The 25,787-nt window shown below is 42.6% G+C and overlaps 1 protein-coding gene across 6 annotated transcripts in view; it reads right to left on the minus strand.

Moving 5' to 3' along the window:
* LOC115760348 (autophagy-related protein 2 homolog B) overlaps positions 1-25,787 on the minus strand; it is a 282,487-nt gene that overhangs the window by 127,623 nt on the left and 129,077 nt on the right. For all 6 annotated transcript variants that reach the window (XR_004017603.1, XM_030701631.1, XM_030701630.1 and 3 more), the window contains one exon: positions 15,810-15,973. Coding sequence is in view for 5 of the 6 variants with exons in the window: in XM_030701631.1 (XP_030557491.1) it covers positions 15,810-15,973 (164 nt within the window). In the remaining variant the exon portion in view is untranslated. The remainder of the gene's footprint in view (positions 1-15,809; positions 15,974-25,787) is intronic.

Genomic DNA, 25,787 nt, shown 5'->3' on the forward strand with positions numbered 1-25,787 from the left:
CATGGCAGCCATGCCGGCCAGATATAAATAAGATTTTGCATAAATTTAGTGAACATACTAAAATTTATAAAGACTAAAAGGTATCAAGGTGGACTTGTAAAAAGTTACATGGTGTCATAACTTTATATGCAAGGCATAACTTCAGTGAGACAGTACCGCGAGAAAGTCACTGATGAAAAGAGAATAGCATAGCGGGCCAGGAAGCCTACCTTGGAACAACATTTTGGGTTCTGTGACGCAAAATCCCTGAGCTCCAGTTCAGGCTGATAAGCCGAGTAGGCATAATTTATGAAGCAGTAAGGTGGTTGACAGAGTCGAAGGCCTTAACTGAAATCAGTAGAGATGACGTCATCTGCATTCTTTAGCGGATAGTTTGGAAAAACCTTCAGAGTTATCATCGGATTTTCTCCTTTTTTTATGGAGAGGAACAACAATGCATTTTTTCCGAATGGTCGGGAAAGGTGAGGTGTTAACAGACAATATCTCAAGTTTTAAGACATGTTTACATAGTAATGCAGTACAGTTGCTGAGCACACACGGGCAAATACCATCAGGGCCCGGACAGTATATCGGCTTGATTGTGTTAAGAGTCACTCATAATGATAAAGTATTCCTCTCATAGGCAAACGTAAACTTTTCTTGTGCGTGGGGCTTGAATTTTTGCCAATATGAAGACTTTTACGTCTACAATGTGAAATGAGGGGCAAGCCTGGAAATAAAAATATGCTTCTTTGGTGGAAGGCCTATTAGAGGCTTAGTCACCACAGGTGTGATAGTGGGAACACTATCAGCTGTATATCTCTACAACAGCCGATAGTCCGGACGACGAGCCTTCTAGCGGCCACTATAAATTTATTTGTTGCTAACGCTCTGTAGGAACTTTTATGAAAACGGACATTCGGATACAACGATTGGTTTTTTTCGTACTGTCAAACATTGCAGAATTGAACTTATGTCACAGCAGACCTCACAGCGACCAGAGTTACAAAAGAGATGAGCTGCTAAGCGTACAAAAAAAACATGGTCGCTTAAAAAAGGAGCCTGACAATTATTAAAGTGTTTTTATAACCTGAACCCATTAAAAATGGGTATAAGGGTATATTGTATTTGTGCAAAGTCCAAATGTATGTAACAGGCAGAAGGAAGCTTCTCAGACCCCATAAAGTATATATATTCTTGATCAGCATCAATAGCTGAGTCGATCTAGCCATGTCCGTCTGTCTGTCCGTCCGTCCGTCCGTATGTATGAACGCAAGGATCTCAGAACCTATAAGAGCTAGAGACTTGAAATTTTAGATGTAGATGCTCCTAGTTCCCGCGCAGATCGAGTTTGTTTCCGATAATCGATATCGATATCCTGTTTTTTGGGCAATTTTGGTAAATAATAAGAGCTAGAGTCACCAAACTTGACATATAGCTTCTAAAATAGAATATATATACGCATTTGATGTTGGAAGAAGAGGGTTCAGGGTATCCCCTAGTCGGGAGCTCCCGACTAGAACCTCTTACTTGTTTAATTCTATAATATAATTAAAGTTCCAATCGTATTATTTACCGAGTTTTTTCATCACAACTCAATTTATGGTATGATCTTATATAGCTTGGTCGGTTAAAGGTAGTTGCGAGCTCAAGTTTAAGAAATTTGCCAAAAACAGATAGCCTAAATAAATCAAATATATTACGTAGTGCATTTAAAATGTGCGGGTTGCACAGGCATAATAAGTGATGCTGTGACCCTATGTTAATGCAGCAGACTTACATTCTTGGATACTTAGTTCAGTGGACTAAAACCTTAAGGTAAGTCTCTGCTTGTAACTTGCCGTTTCAAATGACAGCCTTCGACCGCGAATTAGCAGCCTCAAACTCAGACACATGCTTGTAGCGCAGTTCATACAGAGTCAGACTGTGGAGGAATATATGAACATGAAAAAGAAAGAAAACCTACCAAATGACACCAAGTTTTCTCTTCGAAGTGCTCATTGAAAGAGCACCCTCACCATCTACCTTATCTCTTAGACCTCTTACATTTGCATAGGTAAGAGTAAAAAAATGTTTTTAGAATTTTAACGCTGTAACTAAAGTAAAGGCGTCAATAGTAGAATTTTGTTATAAAATCGGTAACCGAAATTTGTTTTTGGGCTTTTTATACCCTTGCAGAAGGTATTATAATTTTGTCGTGAAATGTGTATAGGAGCTACTGGCCGGGAATACAAAGATTAGCATTTCTCTTCATTACTTTGACTACATTCACTTTATTCACTAGCCTTAGCGATCCGCTGTAAACTTCACTGTTATCGCTCGCGCTCCTTTTCTCGGCACGTCTACTCACCCTGATAGTTCTCCAAAAAGTGCCGGCACGCTCGATTGCGAGCCATGCGTTCGCCTCGGCCGCTCAACTTCGCCGCGAGCTTTCGCAACTTCGCCTCGGAGCTTTCGCTCTTCGCCGCCGACTTGAAGTTGCGCTCTCAAAGGCGGTGTTGAGCAACAGATCAGCAACGCACGGTTGCTGCGACCGCCGGCAGTTAAATTCAAACTGGGCTCCTTGCCCTTAGCGTTAATACATCGGCACCTTGACTTAACTGTCCTTATTACTAATACAATGCTTATATACTATACAATGCTTATACCCTATAACTATAATTATGAACTGTGTTGTGGCTACCTTAGTGAACGCCTCGTCTCCGCAGGTTGTAGTGTCTGCCCTGGTCCTTTGTACGCGCTGGAGGTTGCTGTGGACGATATCAAACATTTCTTTTTGCCTATCCGCCTTCGTCCTAGGGTCGAACGCAATAGTTGCTAACCCCGAAGTCACCTGATCATATAAAGCAGCTGGCAAGCGCGGCTCCCTTCCCTGCAGCAGGAAAGCGGGACTGAATCCTATCGAGTCCGCCACGCTTGTGTTGACCGCTAGCGATATCTCCGGCAAGAGCTCGTCCCATGAACTTTGATAGCCTTCGATAAACTGCGCTATCATGGTCTTCACAGTCCGGTTTGTCCTCTCGGTAGGATTCTCTTGCGGACAGTACGGGGCGGTATATTGGAGCGCTACTCCCAGGGATTCCAGAAAAGCCTTGAAACTCCGGCTTGGATTGTACCCTGTTGTCACACACGAATTTTTTGGGCACCCCGAATCGGCTCAAAATTCTCTCTCGGAACGCGGTTTGCAGGTGTGCCGCCGTGGCTCTCCTGAGAGGGACCAATCCCACCCACTTCGAAAAGGCGTCTTGGAGCACCAGTAGCATGGTGTTGCCGTGTTTTGACCGTGGAAGGGGTCCGACGAAATCAGCGCAAAGGACTGCCATCGGCTCTGCTACCTGCCTCGTCAGCATATGTCCAGCCAGGTTTCGCAACACTTCACGAACTTGGCGGCGTCACGGAACATACCCGGCCAGTAGTACCTTTGGGCTAGCCTCGACACAGTTTTTCTCACGCCATGATGCCTGGCCGTGGGAGCATCATGGCATTCGACGATCCTGGCACGCATACTCGCGATTCACTTGCAGGGTAACTCGGCTACCACTGCTTGCTGGCGGTAACTCGGCTACCACTGCTTGCTGGCAGGTCTCTAGAGGATCTTGATAGTGCGTCGGACACGACGTTGAGCTTCCCTTGTCGGTAGTGAACGTCAAATTGAAAATGTTGCAGTTCCAATGCCCACTGCGCGATCCTTCCTGACATGCTCTCTATCGAATTAAGCCACTTGAGTTACAGATGGTCCGTTATCACGTCGAACCGGTACCCTTCTAGGTAGCAACGCAGCTTCCGTATCGACCAAACGATTGCCAGGCGCTCTTTCTCGGTGGCCGAATAGTTCACTTCGGCCTTCAGCAACTTTTTGCTCGCGTGCGCTATAACCCTCTCCTGCCCTTCTATCGTCTGCGTCAGCACTGCGCCGAGGCCGTACTCACTCGCGTCAGTCTGGAGGACGAATCTGGCGGAAAAGTCTGGACAAGCCAACACAGGGGCAGTCGTGAAGCTGTCCTTCAATTGACGCAATGCCTCCAACTGTTCTTTATCCCATGCCCATTTCCGCCCCTTCTTAAGAGCACTGTTAGCGGCTGTATCTGAGTCGCGAAGTTGGAAACGAAGCGCCTGTACCACGACGCCATCCCGAGACACTGCCGCAACTCCTTACAATTTGTTGGGGCCCTCAGGTTAGGTATCGCCTCCACCTTCTTTGGATCGGTAGGTATTCTCTTTAGTTGCCCCTATTACCATGATGTCGTCTAGGTAGGCGAACGCATGAGGCTCCATTTCCGGCCCTATGACCGTGTCTAAGGCTCGCTGGAAGATAGCACACGCCGAGTGTATGCCAAATGGCATCACCCGCCACTGAAAAAGACCTCTTCCGGGGAATGTGAATGCCGTGCGTTCCCGACAGAGTGAAGATGAACCGGGCGTGATTAATCCTGGGAACAGGATAAGCATCTGGGACGGAATGCGCGTTGAGTTGTCGATAGTCGATACACATGCGCCACTCGCCAGTCTTCTTCTTGACTAAGACGATTGGGGCGCCTGTGCTCTGCTATGTGCGAGACTCCTTGCAGCCTCTCGAAGAGTGTCAGTTCCGACTCCAGCAACCCATTAAGTTCCGGATCCAAATCCGCTGCAATCCCTCCGTTCTCTGGCACACTTCCGTCGTGCCGCCTGCATGACCAGCGTAAATCTACCTTTGCAAGTCTACACGCCGCCTTTTGGGCTCCTCAAGCTCTCGGTCCAATCCCGAGTAGACCCATCTTTCGCTTATTTCTCTTCGTTCTTTTCCGGCATTTTCCGAGCAAGCACTCCCGTTCCCTGATGCGTGAGGGCTTCTTTCGACTTCTCTCTACTCTGTTGCCGAGCAGGTGCTCCCTTTTCATGACCTAGGAGGGCTTTCTCCGGTTCCTTCTTCGTCTCTTCTGCCATCGGTTGCCAAGCAGGCACTCCCGCTCCTTGGCGCGTGAGGCCTTCTTTCGGCTCTTCCCTGGTTCCAGGCCCCGCGGCCGGAGACGTCACCGCCTCTAGGACCAGCTCCGCCTTGCCGCAGCGTATCGTAGTGCCCATTGCACCCAAGAAGTCCATCCCCAGGATGACGTGGTCCAGCATTGCTGGCATGATAAGCATTAACATGCTAACCACCTTCCCCGCTAGGCCTACGTCTATCCTCAATGCCGTCCCCAGCATCATCCGCCCGCCAATCTCCACCGTGGCGACGATCTGGCCAACCTCCACCTTAAGCGGGTGTACTACTACCGACTCCCGTGTGTGTCGGCGTCGACCCGATCCTGACTTGGGCGACGCCGTTGCCCGTTTCCCGCCTCCATGCGGCGCAACAATCCTGTCTACTTCTGTCCTGGTGCCCACATACCCAACAAAACAAAACGGGCGTATTGGGATATTTCCTGGCAAAGTGCCTCTCCTGTGCGCACCTGCGACATCATCATTTGACGGGCCACTTCCGCAGGGGCCGTTGCCGGCGGGGCGGAGACTTGTCTATCCACAACGATCGCTCCGGATCCGATGGTAGTAGACCGGAATGGGTTAAGGTGCCCCCCCGGGGGCTGTACCGTCCTTTCCCTCTCCGCGCTACTTGACCTCGTGACCACCTGACGCCCTACTTCCGGAGTATTCCGCTCGCTGTCTCATCACCGTTTCGTACTCCACAGCGAGCTGAGTCAGCTGGGACAAGGTGGAAAAATCTTGCCTTCGTACGCAAAGCCTGTATTCGGGGGCGGCATTCTCATATATCTGGTGCAACTCCTGCGCCGGCTCATATCTGCCATGATGCATCAAAGCCGTCAACTCCATTAGGTATTCTTTAAACTTTTCCCCCACACGCTGCCAGCGGGGTGGTAGAAAGAACTCTAAGAAACCCCTCCTAAATACCGACCATGGCACGAACCTCAGTCCACTGGAGGAACCAACAAGCAGCCCGGTCGCAGAATACCTCGCTCATGGCCCAAGGCAATCGATCGAGGGCAATACCGCACGTAATGGCGCGCTCCTCAAGGTTCTCCAGAAATCGCTGTCGTCCGGAGAGCTCCGCTGCTTCTCACCTCATGAGCTTCCCCTACACCCGCGACGGCTAAGCAATGGATCGGAATCTGCAGACGCTCGTACAGTTGCGAGCTCCTCAGGTCTGGTTCCGATTTTTGACACGGCCGTCCGCCAAGGTCGGGTAGGGTGCCCCAGGGAAAAGGCTCCAATGTTTTGGCGGTCTGAGATTCTAGCTCGGCAAGCCCAGCCCAAATTTCAGATGTATGGCCGCCATCCAGCACGAAAGTGGATAGCCGCTTAAGAATAATAAATTCTCAAATCCGAAAGGAGATACCTGAGCTGAATGCGAAGTGCCCCGACGTTTGCGCGGGAACTTTATATAGCTACGCTTTAAGGGAGCCATATATACAAAAAAGATATTTTTTTCAAAACTGTTACAAATATTGTAAGGGCGAAGCACTTCTGGCACTCGCTCTGGTAGATAAAGTCCCAAAAGGACGCATAAAAAATTTAGGCAGTTTCAGTAAGTAATTACAATGCCTTAAATAGAACAAGAGATTCTAGTCGCGAGCTCCCGACTGGGGGATACCCTAAACCCTCTTCTTCCCACATCAAATGCATATATATATATCTGTTTTAGAAGCTATATGTCAAGTTTGGTGACTCTAGCTCTTATTATTTACCAAAATTGCCCAAAAAACAAGATGTCGATATCGATTTTTATCGATTGCTTGGAAACGGAGTAAGTTATCGATTATCGGAAACAAACTTGATCTGCGCAGGCACTGGGAGCACCTGCATCTAATATTTCAGGTCTTTAGCTCTAATAAATTCTGAGATTCTTGCGTTCATACATACGGACGGACGGACTGACAGACAGACGGACAGACAGACAGACGGACATGGCTAGATCGACTCGGCTTTTGATGCTGATCAAGAATATATATACTTTATGGGATCGGAGATGTTTGCTTTTGCCTGTTAAATACGTTTACATTTTGCACATATACAATATACGCTTTTTACCATTTTTAATGGTATAATAAAAATGGGTGGATTCGTTCCAAGGCAGATAACACTGCCAATGTAATAAAATCGTAGTAGAAGTTGTAGACAGTTAACAAACATACTGCTAATTATACAAATTGTAATAGACTCAGTAATTATTCTTCTGGAGATATATCATCTGCATCTGAGAATCCTTAAATTAACAACTTGGACCTTGTTAGGGGAAGCTCCTAAATAGTTGAGAGAATAAAATTGCAAAGGTCAAACTTCGAAAAATCATATAAATGCCTTAATAAAACACATTGAGATCGTTGTATATGAATAAAATGAAATGAGAAGTTTGAATTTTAACTTAAACTCACAAGTTTACATAGAGTCCAACCTTACGACACTTTACAACGTGTAATGGATAATCTGGTAAACTAAAACGAAAAAAATATAATCTACAGCCATCGTTTGATAAGTCACTTTTGGCATAGTCGACGGACGACGAAAAACTAGGATCAATTAACATAGTAAATATTGCCCAATCATCTATAGACTTTGCAGAGAAAGTCGGAAGGCTTATTCCGGCATTCGACGGAAAGCACGAGAATATACAGAGCTTTGTCGACGCACTGGAATATTTCTCCAAGATTCGTCCAAGGGAACACAAGAAAGTTTGGTAATATCTGTTATAAAAACGACACTTAGAGGGAAGAGGCTAGAAACTTGATAGAAGCTGAACCAACAGTTACAGCTATATCAAGCAAGCTAAGATCATCAGTAAAAGGCGAATCACGCTGTACTGAACGCGATATTGATGAACCTTCAGCAGAAGCAAATTCGGCAAATATTTACACCCAACAAATAGAGCAATTGACCAAAGCACTGGAAGGGGAAGGGGCATACATTGCTGATGGTATTTCATCGACCTTAGAAAACAAATATTCCACTTCATAAGCTGTCAAAGCCATGGTAAAAAATTACTCAATAGACGCGTAAAAGCTTAAAATTAAAGCCGTTCAATTTAATAACATGAACAAGCCCATTTCGAAATTTGTCAACAGCTGCACCGATGCAACTGGCCGACCAATAACTATCGTGCATGCAACAACAGAAACCGCGGTCGTTACAGAAGCGCTAACAGAGGTAGAGGTAGTAATGGCTATCATGGTGGAAAAACCTGCGCGGTAGGCAAACCTACGACAATAATAGAAGCAATAATGTTCAAGTTACACAAAGTAACTAAGAAAACCAAGAAACATCCTTGGAGTAAAAGAAATTAAACAGAACGAAAATTCATATTCTCAATCTGAGTAAAAGTATATTTATAACCGTTAAATATTAGAATACAGGAAATAAGGTCACTATATTTTAAAATCAAGTTCACTTATAACGACATAGACCAAAAGACAGATTCAACAAACACATCCGAATATGAAACACAAGTAATACTAATGAAATAGTACTTTGAAAATAATTTTTTACTGATTCCCAAAAAACCTTTACCATGAGCCACTGACAAAAGATGGCCACTCGTAGTAGATTATCGTCAGATTAAATAAAACAAGTAAGAGATTCTAGTCGGAAGTCCCGACTAGGGGATACCCTGAACCCTGTTCTTCCAACATCAAATGCATATATATATTCTATTTTAGAAGCTATATGTCAATTTTGGTGACTCTAGCTCTTATTATTTACCAAAATTGCTCAAAAAACAGGATTTCGATATCGATTTTTATCGATTGCTTGGAAACGGAGTAAGTTATCGATTATCGGAAACAACTCGATCTGCGCGGGAACTAGGAGCACCTACATCTTAGATTTCAAGTCTCTAGCTCTTAAAGGTTCTGAGATCCTTGCGTTCATACATACGGACGGACGGACGGACAGACAGACGTACATGGCTAAATCGACTCGGCTATTGATGCTGATCAAGAATATATATACTTTATGGGGTCGGAGATGCTTCCTTCTGCCTGTTACATACATTTGAATTTTGCACAAATACAATATACCCTTATACCCATTTTTAATGGGTTCAGGGTATAAAAAAAAATAGCTTCCTCGGTAGGGTTTGAACTAGCAACAGACCGCGCCACTTGTCGCCGCCTCTACCCAACAGCAACACCAATTATTAATTCTTAATGAGAAAAAACGAATTAAAATAACAGCCCAGAAAACAATACAATACAAATTAAAGCAGACGCGCATTAATGTGTGTGTGTACATGTATACAGCAATTCTTGGATTTTGCACGTTTTCACACGTTTTCTTTATTAAAGTTGATGAAATTTTCTACAATACATTTTATTATTAGAATATTTGTGTATTTGTAAAAAATCAATTGCATTTAAGTTGTTGCTCAAATTTGTGGGCAATATAATTTAGTTTATTAACGTGATATAGCGCTGTGGTGGTAGCGGGGAGGTGGCGATAGATGAAAAGACAAACTTATCAAGTTTGGTGACTTAAAAACATGATTTCGATATCGATTTTTATCGATTGCTTGCAACAGGAGTAAATTCAGGGTGTTTGGAGAAAGCCAAAAGTCTGAAACTCGTCTCAAATCATTATTGTAAAGATCTTTGGAAATAAATTTGAACGCGAAGCTAAGCGTGCTGCGGCAGTTAGCTCAAATTCCAAGAATTGCTGTATACTTGTACAACACACACATTCATGCGCGTCTGCTTCGAACTCTATCAACTGAATTGCAATTGCGATTGTATTGTTTTTTTTGTTGCTATTTTCATTCGTTTTTTTTCTTATAAAGAAATAATAATTGGTGTGGCTGTTGATTAAAGGCGTTGTGAGTTCAAACCTAACCGTGGAAACTATTTTTACCTTAATTACTACTAACGCAAAAAGCGCGTTGCGCGAGCTGCATTTGGTGTTGGAATAAGAGGGTTCAGGGAGCTCCCGACTAGAAACTCTTACTTGCTTCAACTTAAAATATGCTTAGCGAATTCGTGATTCAGAGACTTTAGAAATTTCACCTGCAACAGTGGTAAATTGGCAAAGAAGGGTTGTAATAAAGTTTTTGATTACTATTTTTAAAGGTCTTTTTGAAAATTAATCTTACACTGTTCGCAAAGTCTTGGATGATAAACGCGGGTCAAGGTTAAATGGGCTAAGTTTTAGATCGAAGTTCATTCGCAAAAATTTTTAAAAAACAAATCATTTTTGACGAATTTTATACTTTTTGCTTGCCTTTTCGATAAAAAATGCAGATCTAAGATTTTTTGGGTGAAATCTTAACATATCTGATCAGGTCGTCCTTAATTTACTTTCAAAGCGCTACATATGAACTTAATGAATACGTGTTTCAACAAATTTGGAAAATATATCCGCAACTATGGAACATTTTCGGAAAACGGTTGTATACAAATTTTACATTTACCATCCGATCGGCATCAAAATTCATTTAAGAAAATTCCCCTCTTTTTGATAATAAGTGCTGATTATCGGTATTTGGCTCGAAGATTTAAGTTCTGTCTGATAGACCTCAAACGTATATTAATGGCGTTTGTTGATTATCAGTTGCAAAGTCATTATACCCTGAACCCATTAAAAATGGGTATAAGGGTATATTGTATTTGTGCAAAATGCAAGTGTATGTAACAGGCAGAAGGAAGCATCTCCGACCCCATAAAGTATATATATTCTTGATCAGCATCAATAGCCTAGTCGATCTATCCATGTCCTTCTGTCTGTCCGTCCGTCCGTCCGTTCGTCCGTCCGTCCGTTCGTCCGTCCGTCCGTTCGTCCGTTCGTCCGTCCGTCCGTCCGTCCGTCCGTCCGTCCATCCGTCCGTCCGTCCGTCTGTATGTATGAACGCAAGGATCTCAGAATCTATAAGAGCTAGAAATTTAAGGTGCTCCTAGTTCCCGCGCATATCGAGTTTGTTTCCGATAATCGATAACTTACTCAGTTTCCAAGCAATCGATAAAAATCGATATCGATATCCTGTTTTTTGGGCAATTTTGGTAAATAAGAGCTAGAGTCACCAAACTTGACATATTGCTTCTAAAATAGAATATATATATATATACATTTGATGTTGGAAGAAGAGGGTTCAGGGTATCCCCTAGTCGGGAGCTCCCGACTAGAACCTCTTACTTGTTTTTAAATGTCTTTGTAAAAATGCATCTGAGAAGTGCTTTAAAATTCTCGCAAAACCCGCAGTTCTCGGGTAATAACTTCTGATGAAAGGTTTTAAGGGGGAACATTTAAGGATCGTCCAAACGGCCCCAAACTTTTGGTTCTTTGTGGATGGATTATACGTATAATCATTATTATTTTTAAATATCCGCTAAATTCTAGTGAAATGCAATAAGGGGTAACTTTTAAGGATCGTCCAAACGGCCTCAAAATTTTAGTTCTTTATGGATGGACTATACGTATAATCATTATTATTTTAAAATATCCGCTAAGGGGGACAAATCTATTTCGAGTAAACCAGTAAAATACGACAATTGGATGGCGAATATACACTGATGTCTGGCTATGTGTATGAAACGCGTGGCCGCTAAGAACACGACCCGCTGTAGCGAACACTGACAAGCAGGTTTTTACGCTAGGGTATGTGCATAAAGTTCACCAACGCAAATAAATTATAGCAAAAGGCTCGGCGTTTGGGGTGTAAGCCGATAGAACACGCCAACGGCGATTTACTACAACGGGGGTCATGGCAGCTAGCATACAAGGCGTATGCTGTAAAGCACGTCCGAGAAAACCAAGCAAAGCGTGCCTTTTAGCATCGTCAATGGGTGCATTAACGGTGGCTGCTTAGTCCGGCTCTCATGGGCTAGGGTATTTGGTATAATATTTTTACTTGCTGATTACGGCTATTTCACTCTTTCTCTATATATTAACATTTTACATTATTCTACATGTCTGCACACTTTTTGTGAAACCGCACCAAAACTCAGTAAACCTTAAAATGGCCACGTGTATAATCCTACACTTAATTTTCAAGCTTAGCACAATAAACACTCACCAACTCAATCCTTGGTACTTCAAAAGCGAGAGGGGTGCATGCAGTTCAGCATTCGGGGCTCCATGGCGTCCTGTATGAGTTTTAGCAGGTTCTAATTGCCGGCATTAAAAACTGCGCCATTTCTTATTCGAATTACCTGTCGCTCGCTGGTTCGGTTGACTGAATTGTAAGATTCAAATGCGCTCCAGCCTATCGCTGCTTATGTTGGAAAATACTGCGCATATCTGTCATTTCTCAGCGCCGACTGCGACCGATAAGGTTATGTTTTTCTCTTGTTTTTTTTTTCTTTGTGCGACGTTGTATTTGGTGACAGCTGTTGACACTGCTGTTCACATTTCAAAGAAACTTCTGTATATCTTCTGTTCGCCCTATCCCTGAATACTGCTCTTGCATCTGGTCTCCGCAGTATAACCATAGCCAGGATCGAATTGAATCTGTTCAGAAGCATCTAGTCTTCCGACGTTAACCAACCGTAGGACAATCCTCGTTGTTGTTTTTCTACATAAGTTGATTGTTGGCGATATAGATTCTGCTTTTCCGCTAGGGCGCCTTCAATTCTCTGTTCTGGCTAGACCAACCAGAGACTATCGCCCCTTATTCCTATCTACGTGCACAATAGACTACGCGATGCACAATCTTTTTAGCGTGCTATGTACAAATTACAATATTTTGCGTCACGTTTTCTCTAACGACCTTTTCTACCCATAATAAAATCGTTGCATTCAGGATACCTTCGGGAAGTCACTGACCATTCCCAGCTATGAGCAGCTTAGCTTGCAGCATAGCTTGCCGGACAGGCTGTAAATTTTTCCCCACCTGGTCGGTGATTTCCCATTACTATCTCTTTATCCTATCAACTGAACACTCTACATATCTAGCATACATTTTTAACTTTATTAACAATCTTACTCTCTTTTTTCCTATTTTTTGTATTTTCATAAATAATATAGCAAGTTAAGATTATTTTTAATTTTGCTTAAGAACACTTATATTCTACTTCCACCCTTCTTAGACGTATTGTCATAGCGTCACTGACAAACTTAGCTGTGAAAAGGCGCACAGCTGGACGGACTGGCAAGTAAAACACTTCCATTGGTTGGTGATGCTATTAGAAAATTGTGATCTCTAACTAGGCTTTTAGCATTTAATTTTCATTATGTATGTTTAATCTATTGAATAATGAGGAAGATACTCGTTTTGTCGACCATTAATAAATAAATAAATAAATAATAAAACACGTAAGAGGTTCTAGTCGGGAGTTCCCGACTAGGGGATACCCTGAACCCTCTTCTTCCAACATCATATGCATATATATATATTTTATTTTAGAAGCTAGATGTCAAGTTTGCTGACTCTAGCTCTTATTATTTACCAAAATTTCCCAAAAAACAGGATATCGATATCGATTTTTATCGATTGCTTGGAAACGGAGTAAGTTATCGATTATCGGAAATAAACTCGATCTGCGCGGGAACTAGGAACATCTACATGTAAAATTTCTCTAGCTCTTATAGGTTCTGAGATCCTTGCGTTCATACATACGGACGGACGGACAGACAGACGAACATGGCTAGATCGACTCGGCTATTGGTGCTGATCAAGAATATATATACCTTATGGAGTCGGATATGCTTCCTTTTGCCTGTTACATACATTTGGATTTTGCACAAATACAATATACCCATATACCCATTTTTAATGGGTTCAAGGTATAAAAAGGAACTAAAATAACATTACAAAAAAAAGATGCAATTACCATGCTATTAGAAGCAGACGCGCATGAATGTGTTTGTGTACATGTATACAGAAATTCTTAAAGCTGCTGCCCCATTCAATTGCGCAGTTGCATATAACTTTGGTTTTTCTTAACCGATCTTTATAAAATTTTCTACAGTATATCTTATTGTACCATAGAATATTTGTGTATTCTGAAAAAATGAATTGCATTTAAATTGTGGTTTAAATTGGTTCGCAATAAAAGTTGGGTTATTAACTTGATTTATAGCTCTGGGGTGGTAGCGGGGAGGTGGCGATATGTATGAAATGAAAGATACTTGAAATATCGATAATATTCTAGAAGCAACATATCATGTTTGGTGGCTCTAGCTCTTATTATTTACCCAATTTGCTAAAAAAACAGGATGTTGATACCGATTGCTTGGAAACGGAGTAAGTTATCGATTATCGGAAACAAACTCAATCCGCGCGGGAACTAGGAGCATCTACATATAAAATTTCAAGTCTCTAGCTCTTATAGGTTCTGAGATCCTTTGGCTCATACATACGGACGGGCGGACGGACGGGCGGACGGACGGACGGACGGACAGACAGCAGACATGGCTAGATCGACTCGGCTATTGATGCTGATAAAGAATATATATACTTTATGGGATCGGAGATGCTTCCTTCTGCCTGTTACATACATTTGGATTTTGCACAAATACAATATACCCTTATACCCATTTTTAATGGGTTCAGGGTATAAAAAGTTACCTTGGCAGGGCTCGAATTTGCAACTGACCGCATTTACTTACTGTCGACTCTACTCAACAGCCACACCAGCAAAAAAAAGAAATAATAATACTTTCCCCGGTAAGGCTCGAACTCGCGACAGACCGCACCACTTGCTATGCCTCTACTCAGCAGTCACACCAACAATTAAGTAATTATGATAAAAAAGGAACTAAAATAACATTACAAAAAAAAAGATGCAATTACCATGATATTAGAATGCGAAGCAGACGCGCATGGATGTGTGTGTGTACATGTATATAGAAATTCTTAAGGCTGCCGCCCCATTCAATTGCGCAGTTGCATATAACTTTGGTTTTTCTTAACCGACCAGTATATCTTATTGTACCATAGAATATTTGTGTATTCTGAAAAAATCAATTACATTTAAATTGTGGTTTAAATTGGTTGGCAATAAAAGTTGGGTTATTAACTTGATTTATAGCTCTGTGGTGGAAGCGGGGAGGTGGCGATAGGTATGAAATGAAAGAAACGCGGGAGCTAGGAGCATCTACATCTAAAATTTAAAGTCTCTAGCTCTTATAGGTTCTGAGATCCTTTGGCTCATACATACGAACGGACAGACGGACAGACAGACGGACATGGCTAGATCGACTCGGCTATTGATGCTGATCAAGAATATATATACTTTATGGGGTCGGAGATGCTTCCTTCTGCCTGTTACATACATTTGGATTTTGCACAAATACAATATACCCTTATACCCATTTTTAATGGGTTCAGGGTATAAAAAACGAGAAAGAAACGGGACAAGTTATCGATTATCGGAAACGAATCCGTACTGCGCGGGGACTAGGATAACCTACGTTCAACTTCAAGTCTGAGATCCCTGCGTTCATACATACCGACGGATGTACAGACGGGTAGATCGATTCGGCTGAAGCTAATTAAGAATATATATATTTTATGGGGTCGGAGATGCTTCCTTCTGCCTGCTACATATATTTGTACAAATACATTATACGCATTTACCCAATATGAATGGGTTCAGGGTATGCCAGCAAATCAAAGTACTCTGGGGGAGTGTCCGATTCGCTGTACCCTGAAACCTTCGCCAAGTGGCAAGCATTCCAGCATCCTTCTACACATTCGTACATAAAATCAAGCGTACACACACATCCATGCAGCAATCTGGGAAAAATATATACTTCATGTGGTCGGCAATTATACCCATACCCATTTTTGAATAGTTTCGGGTATAATTATTGATGGCTTTTCGGTGTTAAAATTGTATTAAATACTTATTTTTTAACAGTTAATAGTATATTATATAAATCCAAAAGTAAATGCTACATAAAATTTGTAAAATTACCTTTAAACGTTTATCTGGCTGCTTTTTCAATTCAGCGACAACCGATATAATTTCAGCTCGATTATTTGTCACCCTTTTTTCCTTGGGAATATTGAAAATTATCCGTATTAAATTTGTGTCAATAACATCACTCCACGCAGTTTCGTAATCTTCGACGGTTTGTCCTATAATATAGATAGATATAATACCAAAAAGAAATATTTAAATCTGTTACATAAGTAATTTGTAAATAATGGTAGGCTGTAGGCTAATGTAAGCTGAGAAAAAAACATGCTGCTACTGTACACTCTGCAGTCTGGATAGATGGCAGCCCCTTTCACCCTGGCACAACCGCCAAGTATCTTGGAATTGTACTGGGTGACTTTCGGGCGCACATCGACGGCCTTCATTGGGAGTGCCGCTTTAAGAAGGCCAAGGTCAACTGGCTACTTAACCCCAACAGCCCATTGCCCAGTTTACAATGTCGTGGTGGCGCCAACTTGTACAAATCGAGGGCGGATACAGACACTCCAAAACTTTACCTTGCGCTGAATGACCGATGCTGACTGGTACGTCGGAAATTCTACCTTGCACAGAGACCTTAAAATGGAGACTACAGACAGCCAAGTCGAAGCATTTGCCAACCGATACAACGAACACTTGCAGAGACACTGCAACCGGGTAGCAAGAGACCTCGCTGGTAGGTGTGGTGTCAGGAGGCTCAAGAGAAGATACTTCAAAGACCTCCTTAATACTAGACACAGGAGACGCCCCAGAGCCCCCGACTACCTACGTGACGATGCAGCCTCACTCAAAGAAGACGCCTTTGACGTTTGTCCACGATAAAGCCTGAGGATCAAACCAGGCTTAGCGAAGTACTACCTAAGTTAACTGTGCTATAACAAAACAAAAAAAACTCTCTGCACTGCTTGATTTTTCGGTTTGCGACATTCAAGGCTCAAGGGGTTGGCAAATTTATTTTGACGAACTCTTTTTTTGATTAACAGCACCAACCATACAATGCATAGATGCACAAAACATCATTTAAATCGAAACACGACAAATCGCAACGAGTGAGCTCCAAGGGAGTCTGAGACCATTTTAGAGTGCCTAGAGTTAGACTGCTGAGAGTGGCATCCGAACGCCAGCATCGAAAGGAGAACGTTCAGTATGAAGCCGCATCTCACTCAGCGCACGACGTGGCTGCGGCTGATACTTTTTCTTAATATAGTCAGTTTTAAATCCTACAGCCTAAATATATGCATATGTGTTTATGCATGTGCAGAGTGTGCTTCGTACTCACTTATTGCTCATTGTGCACTTGTGTGCATCTCTTTCCCCTGCATAGCTATCCACAAAACCCCGAGATCACCAAACACATGTTTGCGTTGTGTGGATGTGCGCATTTCTTCAATTGTGTGCCTTTTGTGCCTGTGGGAGCAATAGGCACACACATTCAAATTCTCTATCATGTATTTTTTCGTCCCGCCAGGCATAATGAGCAGAATCTGATCTATATTTATTAAATAAACAATGAATTGGCTTAAATGAAATATTTATATTTATTTTCTGTTTACTGGAGGGATCTATTTTGCTTAAAATACAACTATATCTGTCTTATTTCTGCAAGGGTAATTCATCGTCGACTTGTCGAAGAATTTTGAGAAAAGACACAAAATTTATAATGTACAATTGTTGCGACTTGCCGCTACTCTGCTACTCTTTCGAGTAAGCAGTTGTGTAATATTATTAAAGGGTTTGGCCTGTTTTTGGCCGGCCAACACATTTTTCTATCTATGGCAGTATTTATGCGTTTATATGCGTGTTTTTGGCATTTGTGAATTCCGAGCACGATACACACACAAGTGTGTGCAAATGAGCTGGTCAAGGGTTTGTCGTGAGACAGAGATATTTTGCGTAAATTTGGTCGACTGGCACGGTCTTTGTTTTTTTGGCATGCTTGTGGTGGGCTTGCGTCAGCAAAAGGAACAAATGTGTTAGCAGGCAATGAAAATGGTATGGATCCACACGCATGCTAGACATTCTGATTGTTAATAATTGCCTGTCATATAGCCCTTGAACCTAAGATTATAATAATCCCAATAAATTTAAAAAAATATTACTTGCATTTTTTCCATATCAAAGTGTAAACGAGCGACAAGTGCGATCCACCTGTTTCATTCAAGCCCACCGCAGGCATGTCAAAAAAACAAAAACCGTGCCAGTCGCCCAAATTTACGCACCCATTGATACAAATATCTCTGCCTTACGACAAACCCTTGATCAGCTCATTCGAACACATTTGTGTGTGTGTAGAGCTCGAAATTCACAAATGCCAAAAACTTCATATTTTGTCAACTTTGCATCGGACAGGCAGGCAACACGCACACAAATGCATTAATGCTTCCATCCATATAGAAAAGTGTGTTAGTGTGCGTGGTTGGCCGACCCAAAAAGTTATCGTGCACACATGCCAGCGATCAGGTACACTTACCCTTACAACAAGCATGGAAAATATCAATTTTGCACATTACACATACACATTTTGCTTACTCGAAAGAGTGTGCGTGTGCACAAGCAGCAAGTCGCAAAATTTGAACATTAGCAATTTTTGATATGTTCTGAAAATTCTTACAAGCCGACGATGAATTACCCTTGCAGAAATACGACTTAGATATTTGTGTATTTCAACCAAAACAGGTCCCTACCGTAAACAGAAAATAAATATAAATATTTCATTTAGGTCAATTAATTGTGTATTAAATATAATTAGATCAAATTCTTCTCATCATGCCTGAGTGGACGAAGAAATATATGATAGAGCATTTAAATGTGTGTGCCTATTGCTACCACAGGCACAAAAGGCACACAATTGAAGAAATAACCTCTGGCTCGCGACTAACGCCGCGATCTACTTATGCGCACATCCACACAACACAAACATAGGAATGTTTGTAGATCTCGGGGAGGGAGAAAGAGATGGACGCAAGTGCGCAAGCAATGAGAGAGGCACATGCATACACACATATGTTTTTGGGCTGTAAAGATTTAATAATGGCATACATACATATATTAAGAAAACGCATCATCACGTTGTGCGTTGAGCGAGATGCGGCTTCATACTGAACGTTCAGCTTTTGAGGCCGGCGTTCGGCTGCCACTCTCAGCAGTCTTACTCTGTCTGGGCACACTAAAATGGTCGCAGGTACCATTGGGGTCGCCTCGTTTCGATTTTTCATGTTTCGATAAAAAGTGCCATTTGGTATGTCTATACATTGTATGGTTAGTGGTTAAATTTAAACAATTTTATTTTGCATAGAAATGATCGGCTGTCTCGAGGTGGTGGGGTATTAATTGCCGTTAATGTCAATCTCCAGTCAAAACCTTTCTATTTTACTACACCTACTTTCGCTGAGATTGTCTCAGTCAAGGTGACTTTTCCATCGCGTTATATTTATGTGCATTTATGTATGTATGTAAGTATATCACATGCTCCCTCCTATGTTCCTCCTTCTTCTGACATTCAAGTTTCTATGAAACATATTAGTTGTATTAAAGAAGTTTATTCACTCGTGTGTGATAATAACCTATTTAAAGTGTTGGGTGATTTTAATTTGCCGAACATCTCTTGTTCATTATTCACTTCCGAAAATTAACTAGTACCCTCAATTTCAAATCATTTGAATAGAACTCTCGATATTGTTAACTACTACTTTATAGCTAATGTATCTTGGTCCCCTCTTTTATCTCTTCCTGACGATGTATATCGTCCTACTTTAGAGTTTGCAATGTTCAATTGCAATCCTCTTATTTATCATTCATCAACCGATAAGCCCCGACGTTGCTTTCGCAGAGGAAACTTTTCCTTGCTTAATCAACGTATTCCTGCAACCGATTGGTCTTTTTATATGACTCGATTTATATGAATATTGCTACTAATTGTGTTTCATAACACCCTGAACTACCTCTTAGATGTTTGCATTCCTAATTCGATTCCTTCAACATTTTCTTTTTCTCTCAAAATAGATAAAGCTAGCAATAATTCTGATTATGCTAACCTCTTTGCAGACTTTTTCCAATCAAATTACTTCCGTCTGTTCTAATAATAATTCTTACCCTTATACTATTACTTTCTCTAGTTTTATACCTCCTCCTAATATTTCACACTCCTCTCTCCTTTTAGCTATAAATTCTTTAAAATCCTATTCTCCTGGGCCTGACAATGTTCCTAGTTGTCTACTCAATGAGTGTAGTTCTGTTGTTCTTCATCCGCGTTTTTAATCTATCCCTTGAATCTTCTGATTTTCAATCTCTTTGCAAATAATCTTATATCATGCACCTTCACAAGTATGGTGAAAAGTCTAATATAAACAAGTAAGATGTTCTAGTCTCTAGAGAGACATCTTGTTCTTTTGGAACCAACCAGACTGGTGCACTCTAGGGTGAATGGCTGCTTCTTATAATGTTTTGGTCTAATAATTTATTTCTTTGTCTTTCGACCACCTTTGCTCTTTCGAAATGTCCGTATCTAAATGGTTTTGGGTAGATTAGTATGTTTTCTGTTGTCGGAATGTCGTATTTATAAGATTGGTAAATGTTAGTTTTTCTTGGTCGTTGTAAAATAAAGATGGGTATTTGTTGCATAATTTAAATTTTTTGTTCTTTTGCTTTCGTAGTAACAAAGATAAATTAAAACAAGTTAGCGGTTCTAGTCGGGAGCTCCCGACTAGGGGATACCCTGAACCCTCTTCTTGCAACATCAAATGCATATATATATTCTAATTTAGAAGCTATATGTCAAGTTTGGTGACTCTAGCTCTAATTATTTACCAAAATTACCCAAAAAACAGGATATCGATATCGATTTTTATCGATTGCTTGGAAACGGAGTAAGTTATCGATTATCGGAAACAAACTCGATCTGCGCGGGAACTAGGAGCATCTACATCTAAATTTCAAGTCTCTAGCTCTTATAGGTTCTGAGATCCTTGCGTTCATACATACGGACAGGCGGACAGACAGACAGACGGACATGGCTAGATCGACTTGGCTATTGATGCTGATCAAGAATATATATACTTTATGGGGTCGGAGAAGCTTCCTTCTGCCTGTTGCATACATTTGGATTTTCCACAAATACAATGTACTCTTATACCCATTTTTTATGGGTTCAGGGTATAAAAAAAAAAGTTGATTTGACAGGGTTCGAACTCGCAACTAGCCGCATTACTTGCCGCCGTCTCTACTCAACAGCCACACCAGACACAAAAAAAAAAAATGGTAGGTCACGAACTCGCGACAGACCACACCACTTGCCACCGCCTCTAACAATCAGCCAAACCAATAATTGAATCTTTGTGAGAAAAAACGAATTAATATAGTAGCACAGAAAACAAAACAAACGCAATTGCGATGGTGTTGATATAATTCGAAGCAGACGCACATGAATATGTGTATGTACTTGTATACAGAAAATCTTGCAATTTGCGCTGGTGCTCCAAACACTTGTCTCTTAACTGATCTTAATGCAATTTTCTACAGTTGTGAGGTGGCTACCGAGATCAGCCTCCCCAGTTTTGAATCCACGGCAAGGAGCCGTTAACAGTATAAGTTAATAGTCTTCTTAGTTTACAAGTATTTTCTTTATTAGGATAAGGCAGCAGCTGTGTAATAGGCAAGGAGCCATCAATTTTATAACTAATTTAAGTAAACATTATTGGGTTAAAGGCAATGAGCCGTTAACCTTAAAGTTCATGTCGTGTGCATTATTAGAATAAGCGCATAGTTAAGGGCAAGGAGCCCCTTATAGTTTGAAATTAACCACCGGCCGTCGCAGCAACCGTGCGTTGCTAATTAGTTGCTCAACACCGCCTTCGAGAGCGAAACTTCAATTTGGCGGCGAAGAGCGAAAGCTCCGATGCCAAGTTGCGGAAGCTCGCGACGAATTTGAGCGTCCGATGCAAGCGCACGGCTGGCTAGCGACCGTAGCGGCACTTTCTGAAGGAGCATCAGGGTGAGTAGACGTGAAAGTGTACAGCGGAACGCTAGGGCTCCAAAGCAGTGCGGCAGGGCCTTATTTTATTAATGAATAAGTTAATAATAGTGAATACAATTAAATTAATAAAGGGTACTTGCTAATTCTTTTAATCTCTGCTAGCCCTAATTCTTCTTACATCAGCCGTTGTTCACCAAAATCTAGAGTCGGTACATGTGGTGCGAGGCTGCGGACCGGTAGTGTAGCTGAGTGTAGTTGTTGCGAGGCTACGGCCCGATAATGTAGTTGGTATGAGGTCACGGCCCGATAGCGTAGGCAGTGCGGGGTTACGACCTGGTTGGGTAGGCGTTGTAGGAAAAGCACGAGGTATGGTTTGGCCGAAACACTTACTTACTTAAGGAAAAAAATAATACCTCGCATATGGGCAAAGGATAACAAGTTAATGGTTCTAGTCGGGAGCTCCCGACTAGGGAATACCCTGAACCCTCTTATTTCCACACCAAATGCAGTTCGCGCAAAGCGTTTGAAGTAATAAAGATAAATACAAAAAAAAAGTTCTCTTGGCAGGGTTCGGACTCGCAACTGACCGTATTACTTGCTGACGACACTACTCAACAGATAAAGCAGCAAAAAAAAAATGGTATGCCTCTACTCAACAGCCACACCAATAATTAAGTGTTATTGAGAATAAAACGAAATAAAATAGCATTACAGAAAAATGTCGCAATTACCATGCTGTTAGAATGCGATAGAATGCGAAGCAGACGCGCATGAATGATTCCTGATTTTTTCGCTAGCTGTGCCATTCAATTGCGCAGTTACATATAAGTTTGGTTTTCTCTTAACCGATCTTAATGAAATTTTCTACAGTATATCATATTTTACCATAGAATATTTGTGTATTCTCAAAAGTCAATTGCATTAAAATTGTGGCTTAAATTGGTTGGCAATAAAAGTTGGGTTATTAACTTGATTTAGTTCTGCGGTGTTAACGGGGAGGTGGCGATAGGTATAAAAATGAAAGATACTTGAAATATCTATAATATTCTAAAAGCAACATATCATGTTTGGTGACTCTAGCTCTTAATACTTACCAAAATTGCTAAAAAAAATAAAAATATGTCGATATATATTTTTATCGATTGCTTGGAAACGGAGAAAGATATCGATTATCGGAAACAAACTCGATCTACGCAGGCACTAGGAGCACCTACAATTAAAATTTCAAGTCTCTAGCTCTTATAGGTTCTGAGAACCTTGCGTTCATACATACAGACAGACAGGCAGACGTAAATGGCTAGATCGACTCGGCTATTGATGCTAATCAAGAATATATACACTTTATGGGGTCGGAGATGCTACCTTCTGCCTGTTACATACGTTTTCATTTTGCACAAATACAATATACCCTTTTTACCCATTTTTAATGGGTTCAGGGTATAACAAGTAAGAGGTTTTAGTTGGGAGCTCCCGACTAGTGGATACCTTGAACCCTCTTCTTCCAACATCACATGCATGTATATTCTATTTTAGAAGCTATATGTCAAGTCTAGTGCCTCTAACTCTTATTATTTACCAAAATTGCCCAAAAACAGGATATCGATATCGAATTTTATCGATTGCTTGGAAACGGAGTAAGTTATCGATTATCGGAAACAAACTGGATCTGCGCAGGCACTAGGAGGAACTACAGCTAAGATTTCAAGTCTGTAGCCCTTAAAGGTTCTGCTATCCTTGCGTTCATACATACGGACAGACAAACGGACGGACATGGCTAGAACGACTCGGCTATTGATGCTGATTAAGAATATATATACTTTATAGGGTCGGAGATGCTTCCTTCTGCCTGTTACATACATTTGGATTTTGCGCAAATACAATATCCCCTTATACCCATTTTTAATGGGATACACACGGGACACACTAATAGGACACCCACTGAAGGTAGAGGGTGGCCGGATCGTCGCTACGGTGGAGATTGGCGGGCGAACGATGCCTGCCACCATCGATACTGGGGCCACTCGCAGCTACATGAGCGAAGACTGCGTACGCAAGTGGGCGATTCGGGGTAGAGCGGAGGAAGTACAGGTGCGCATTCGACTGGCAGATGGGTCCACTCTTGAAGTAGGGAAGGCATTGAGTTTAGACGTCGGCCTAGCGGGGAAGCCGGTGTATATGATGATGCTCATCATGCCCTCGATGCTAGATCACGTTATCTTGAGAATGGACTTCTGGGGCGCAATGGGCACTACAACACGCTGCGGCGAGGCGGAGCTGGTCCTAAAAACGACAACGTCACCGGCCGTAGGGCCTCGGACAAGGGAAGAGCCGAAAGAAGGCCTCACGCGTCAACCAGGAGTGCCTGCTCGGCAACCAATTGAAAAAGAATTGGTGAAGGAACCGAAGAAAGGTCATGAAAGGGGGGCACCTGCTCGGCAACCGACGGAAAAGGACAAGGAGAAGCAAGCGAGACCGAGATCGTATCGAGAGCTTGAAGAGCCCAAGAGGCGGCGAGTAGAGCTACAAAGGCGGATATTAGATAGTCATGGAGGCGGCACAGCGGATATGAGCCAGAAAACGGAGGGATCAGGAGCAATGGCTAGAGCCCACCCGGACACAGGGGCCAGGAACGACTACCAGATGCGAGCGATTGTGGATCTCTATCTGGAATCGTAGTGGTGACTGGAGGAGGCGAGATGCCAGGCGAACCCACCATCGAAGAGGCAGAGTGCCCAGCGGATCTGGATCCGGAACTTAGGGAGTTCCTGTAGTCGGAACTGGCACTCTTCGAGGGGCTGCAGGGAGTCTCGCAGATCGCAGAGCACAGGATCCGACTGAAGGATGTCAAGCCATTGAAACAGAGATATTATCCGAAGAATCCAACCATGCAGGGAGTGATTGACGAACAGGTGGATGAGCCGATCCAGGCAGGTGCCTTTTAAGGCGACTGTCTAACAAGCCTTTGACACGGTAATAGGGCTGGTGATGGACCCTACCTAGACGATATAGGCGACAGGGGCAACGAAAAAACAGCATGTAGAGAGTTCCGGCAGTGTCTCGGGATGGCGTCATGGTACAGGCGCCTCGTTCCGCTCTCAGCGCTCTTAAAGAAGGGGCGGAAATGGGCATGGGATCAAGGACACGAGGGGGCGTTGCGTCAATTAAAGGATAGCTTGAAGACTTATCCGCCAAATTCGTCTTGCAGATTGACGCGAGTGAGTATGGCCTCTGCGCAGTGCTGACGCAGACGATTGAGGGACAAGAGCGAGTGATAGCGTACGCGATCGGGAAGTTTCTGAAGGCTGAGGTGAACTATTCCGCCAGCGATAAAGAGTGCTTGGTAATCGTATGGTCGATCCGGAATTTGCGTTGCTACCTAGAAGGGTACCGGTTCGAGGTGATAACAAATCATCTGGCGCTCAAGTGGCTCAATTCGATTAAGAGCCCTTCACGAAGGATCGCGCGGTGGGCACTACAACAGTTTCAATTTAACGTTCAACTACCGTTAACTACCGTCGGGGGAAGCTCAATGTCGTGGCCGACGCACTATAGGCATCCTCTAGAGACCTGTCAGCAAGCAGTGGTGACCTAGGCCCCATGTAAATGGGTCGCGAGTATGCGTGCCAGGATCACAGAAGAGCCAGACAAGTTCCCGGACTACACAGAAGAAAATGGGCATTTGGGTCATCGGACGGACGACGAAGATTACATTCTCTGGAAGCCATGTGTGACTAGTTATCAGAGGCTGAGGGTATTGAGGGAATGTCATGATGCTCCCACGGCCGGGCATCAAGGCGTGAGGTAAACTGTGTCGAGGTTGGCCCGGAGATATTACTGGCCGGGTATGTTCCGCGACGCCGCCAAGAACGCGAAGTACTGCGACATCTGCCAAAAGTTCAAGAGCGAGCAACTCAAATCGGCTGGACGTATGCTGACGAGACAGGTAGCAGAGCCGATGGCAGTACTTTGCGCCGATTTCGTCGGACCCCTTCCACGTTCAAAAC

The sequence above is a fragment of the Drosophila novamexicana genome, unplaced genomic scaffold, assembly GCF_003285875.2.
Source record: "Drosophila novamexicana strain 15010-1031.04,08,12 unplaced genomic scaffold, DnovRS2.1 tig00000434-arrow-pilon, whole genome shotgun sequence".
Taxonomy (NCBI): domain Eukaryota; kingdom Metazoa; phylum Arthropoda; class Insecta; order Diptera; family Drosophilidae; genus Drosophila; species Drosophila novamexicana.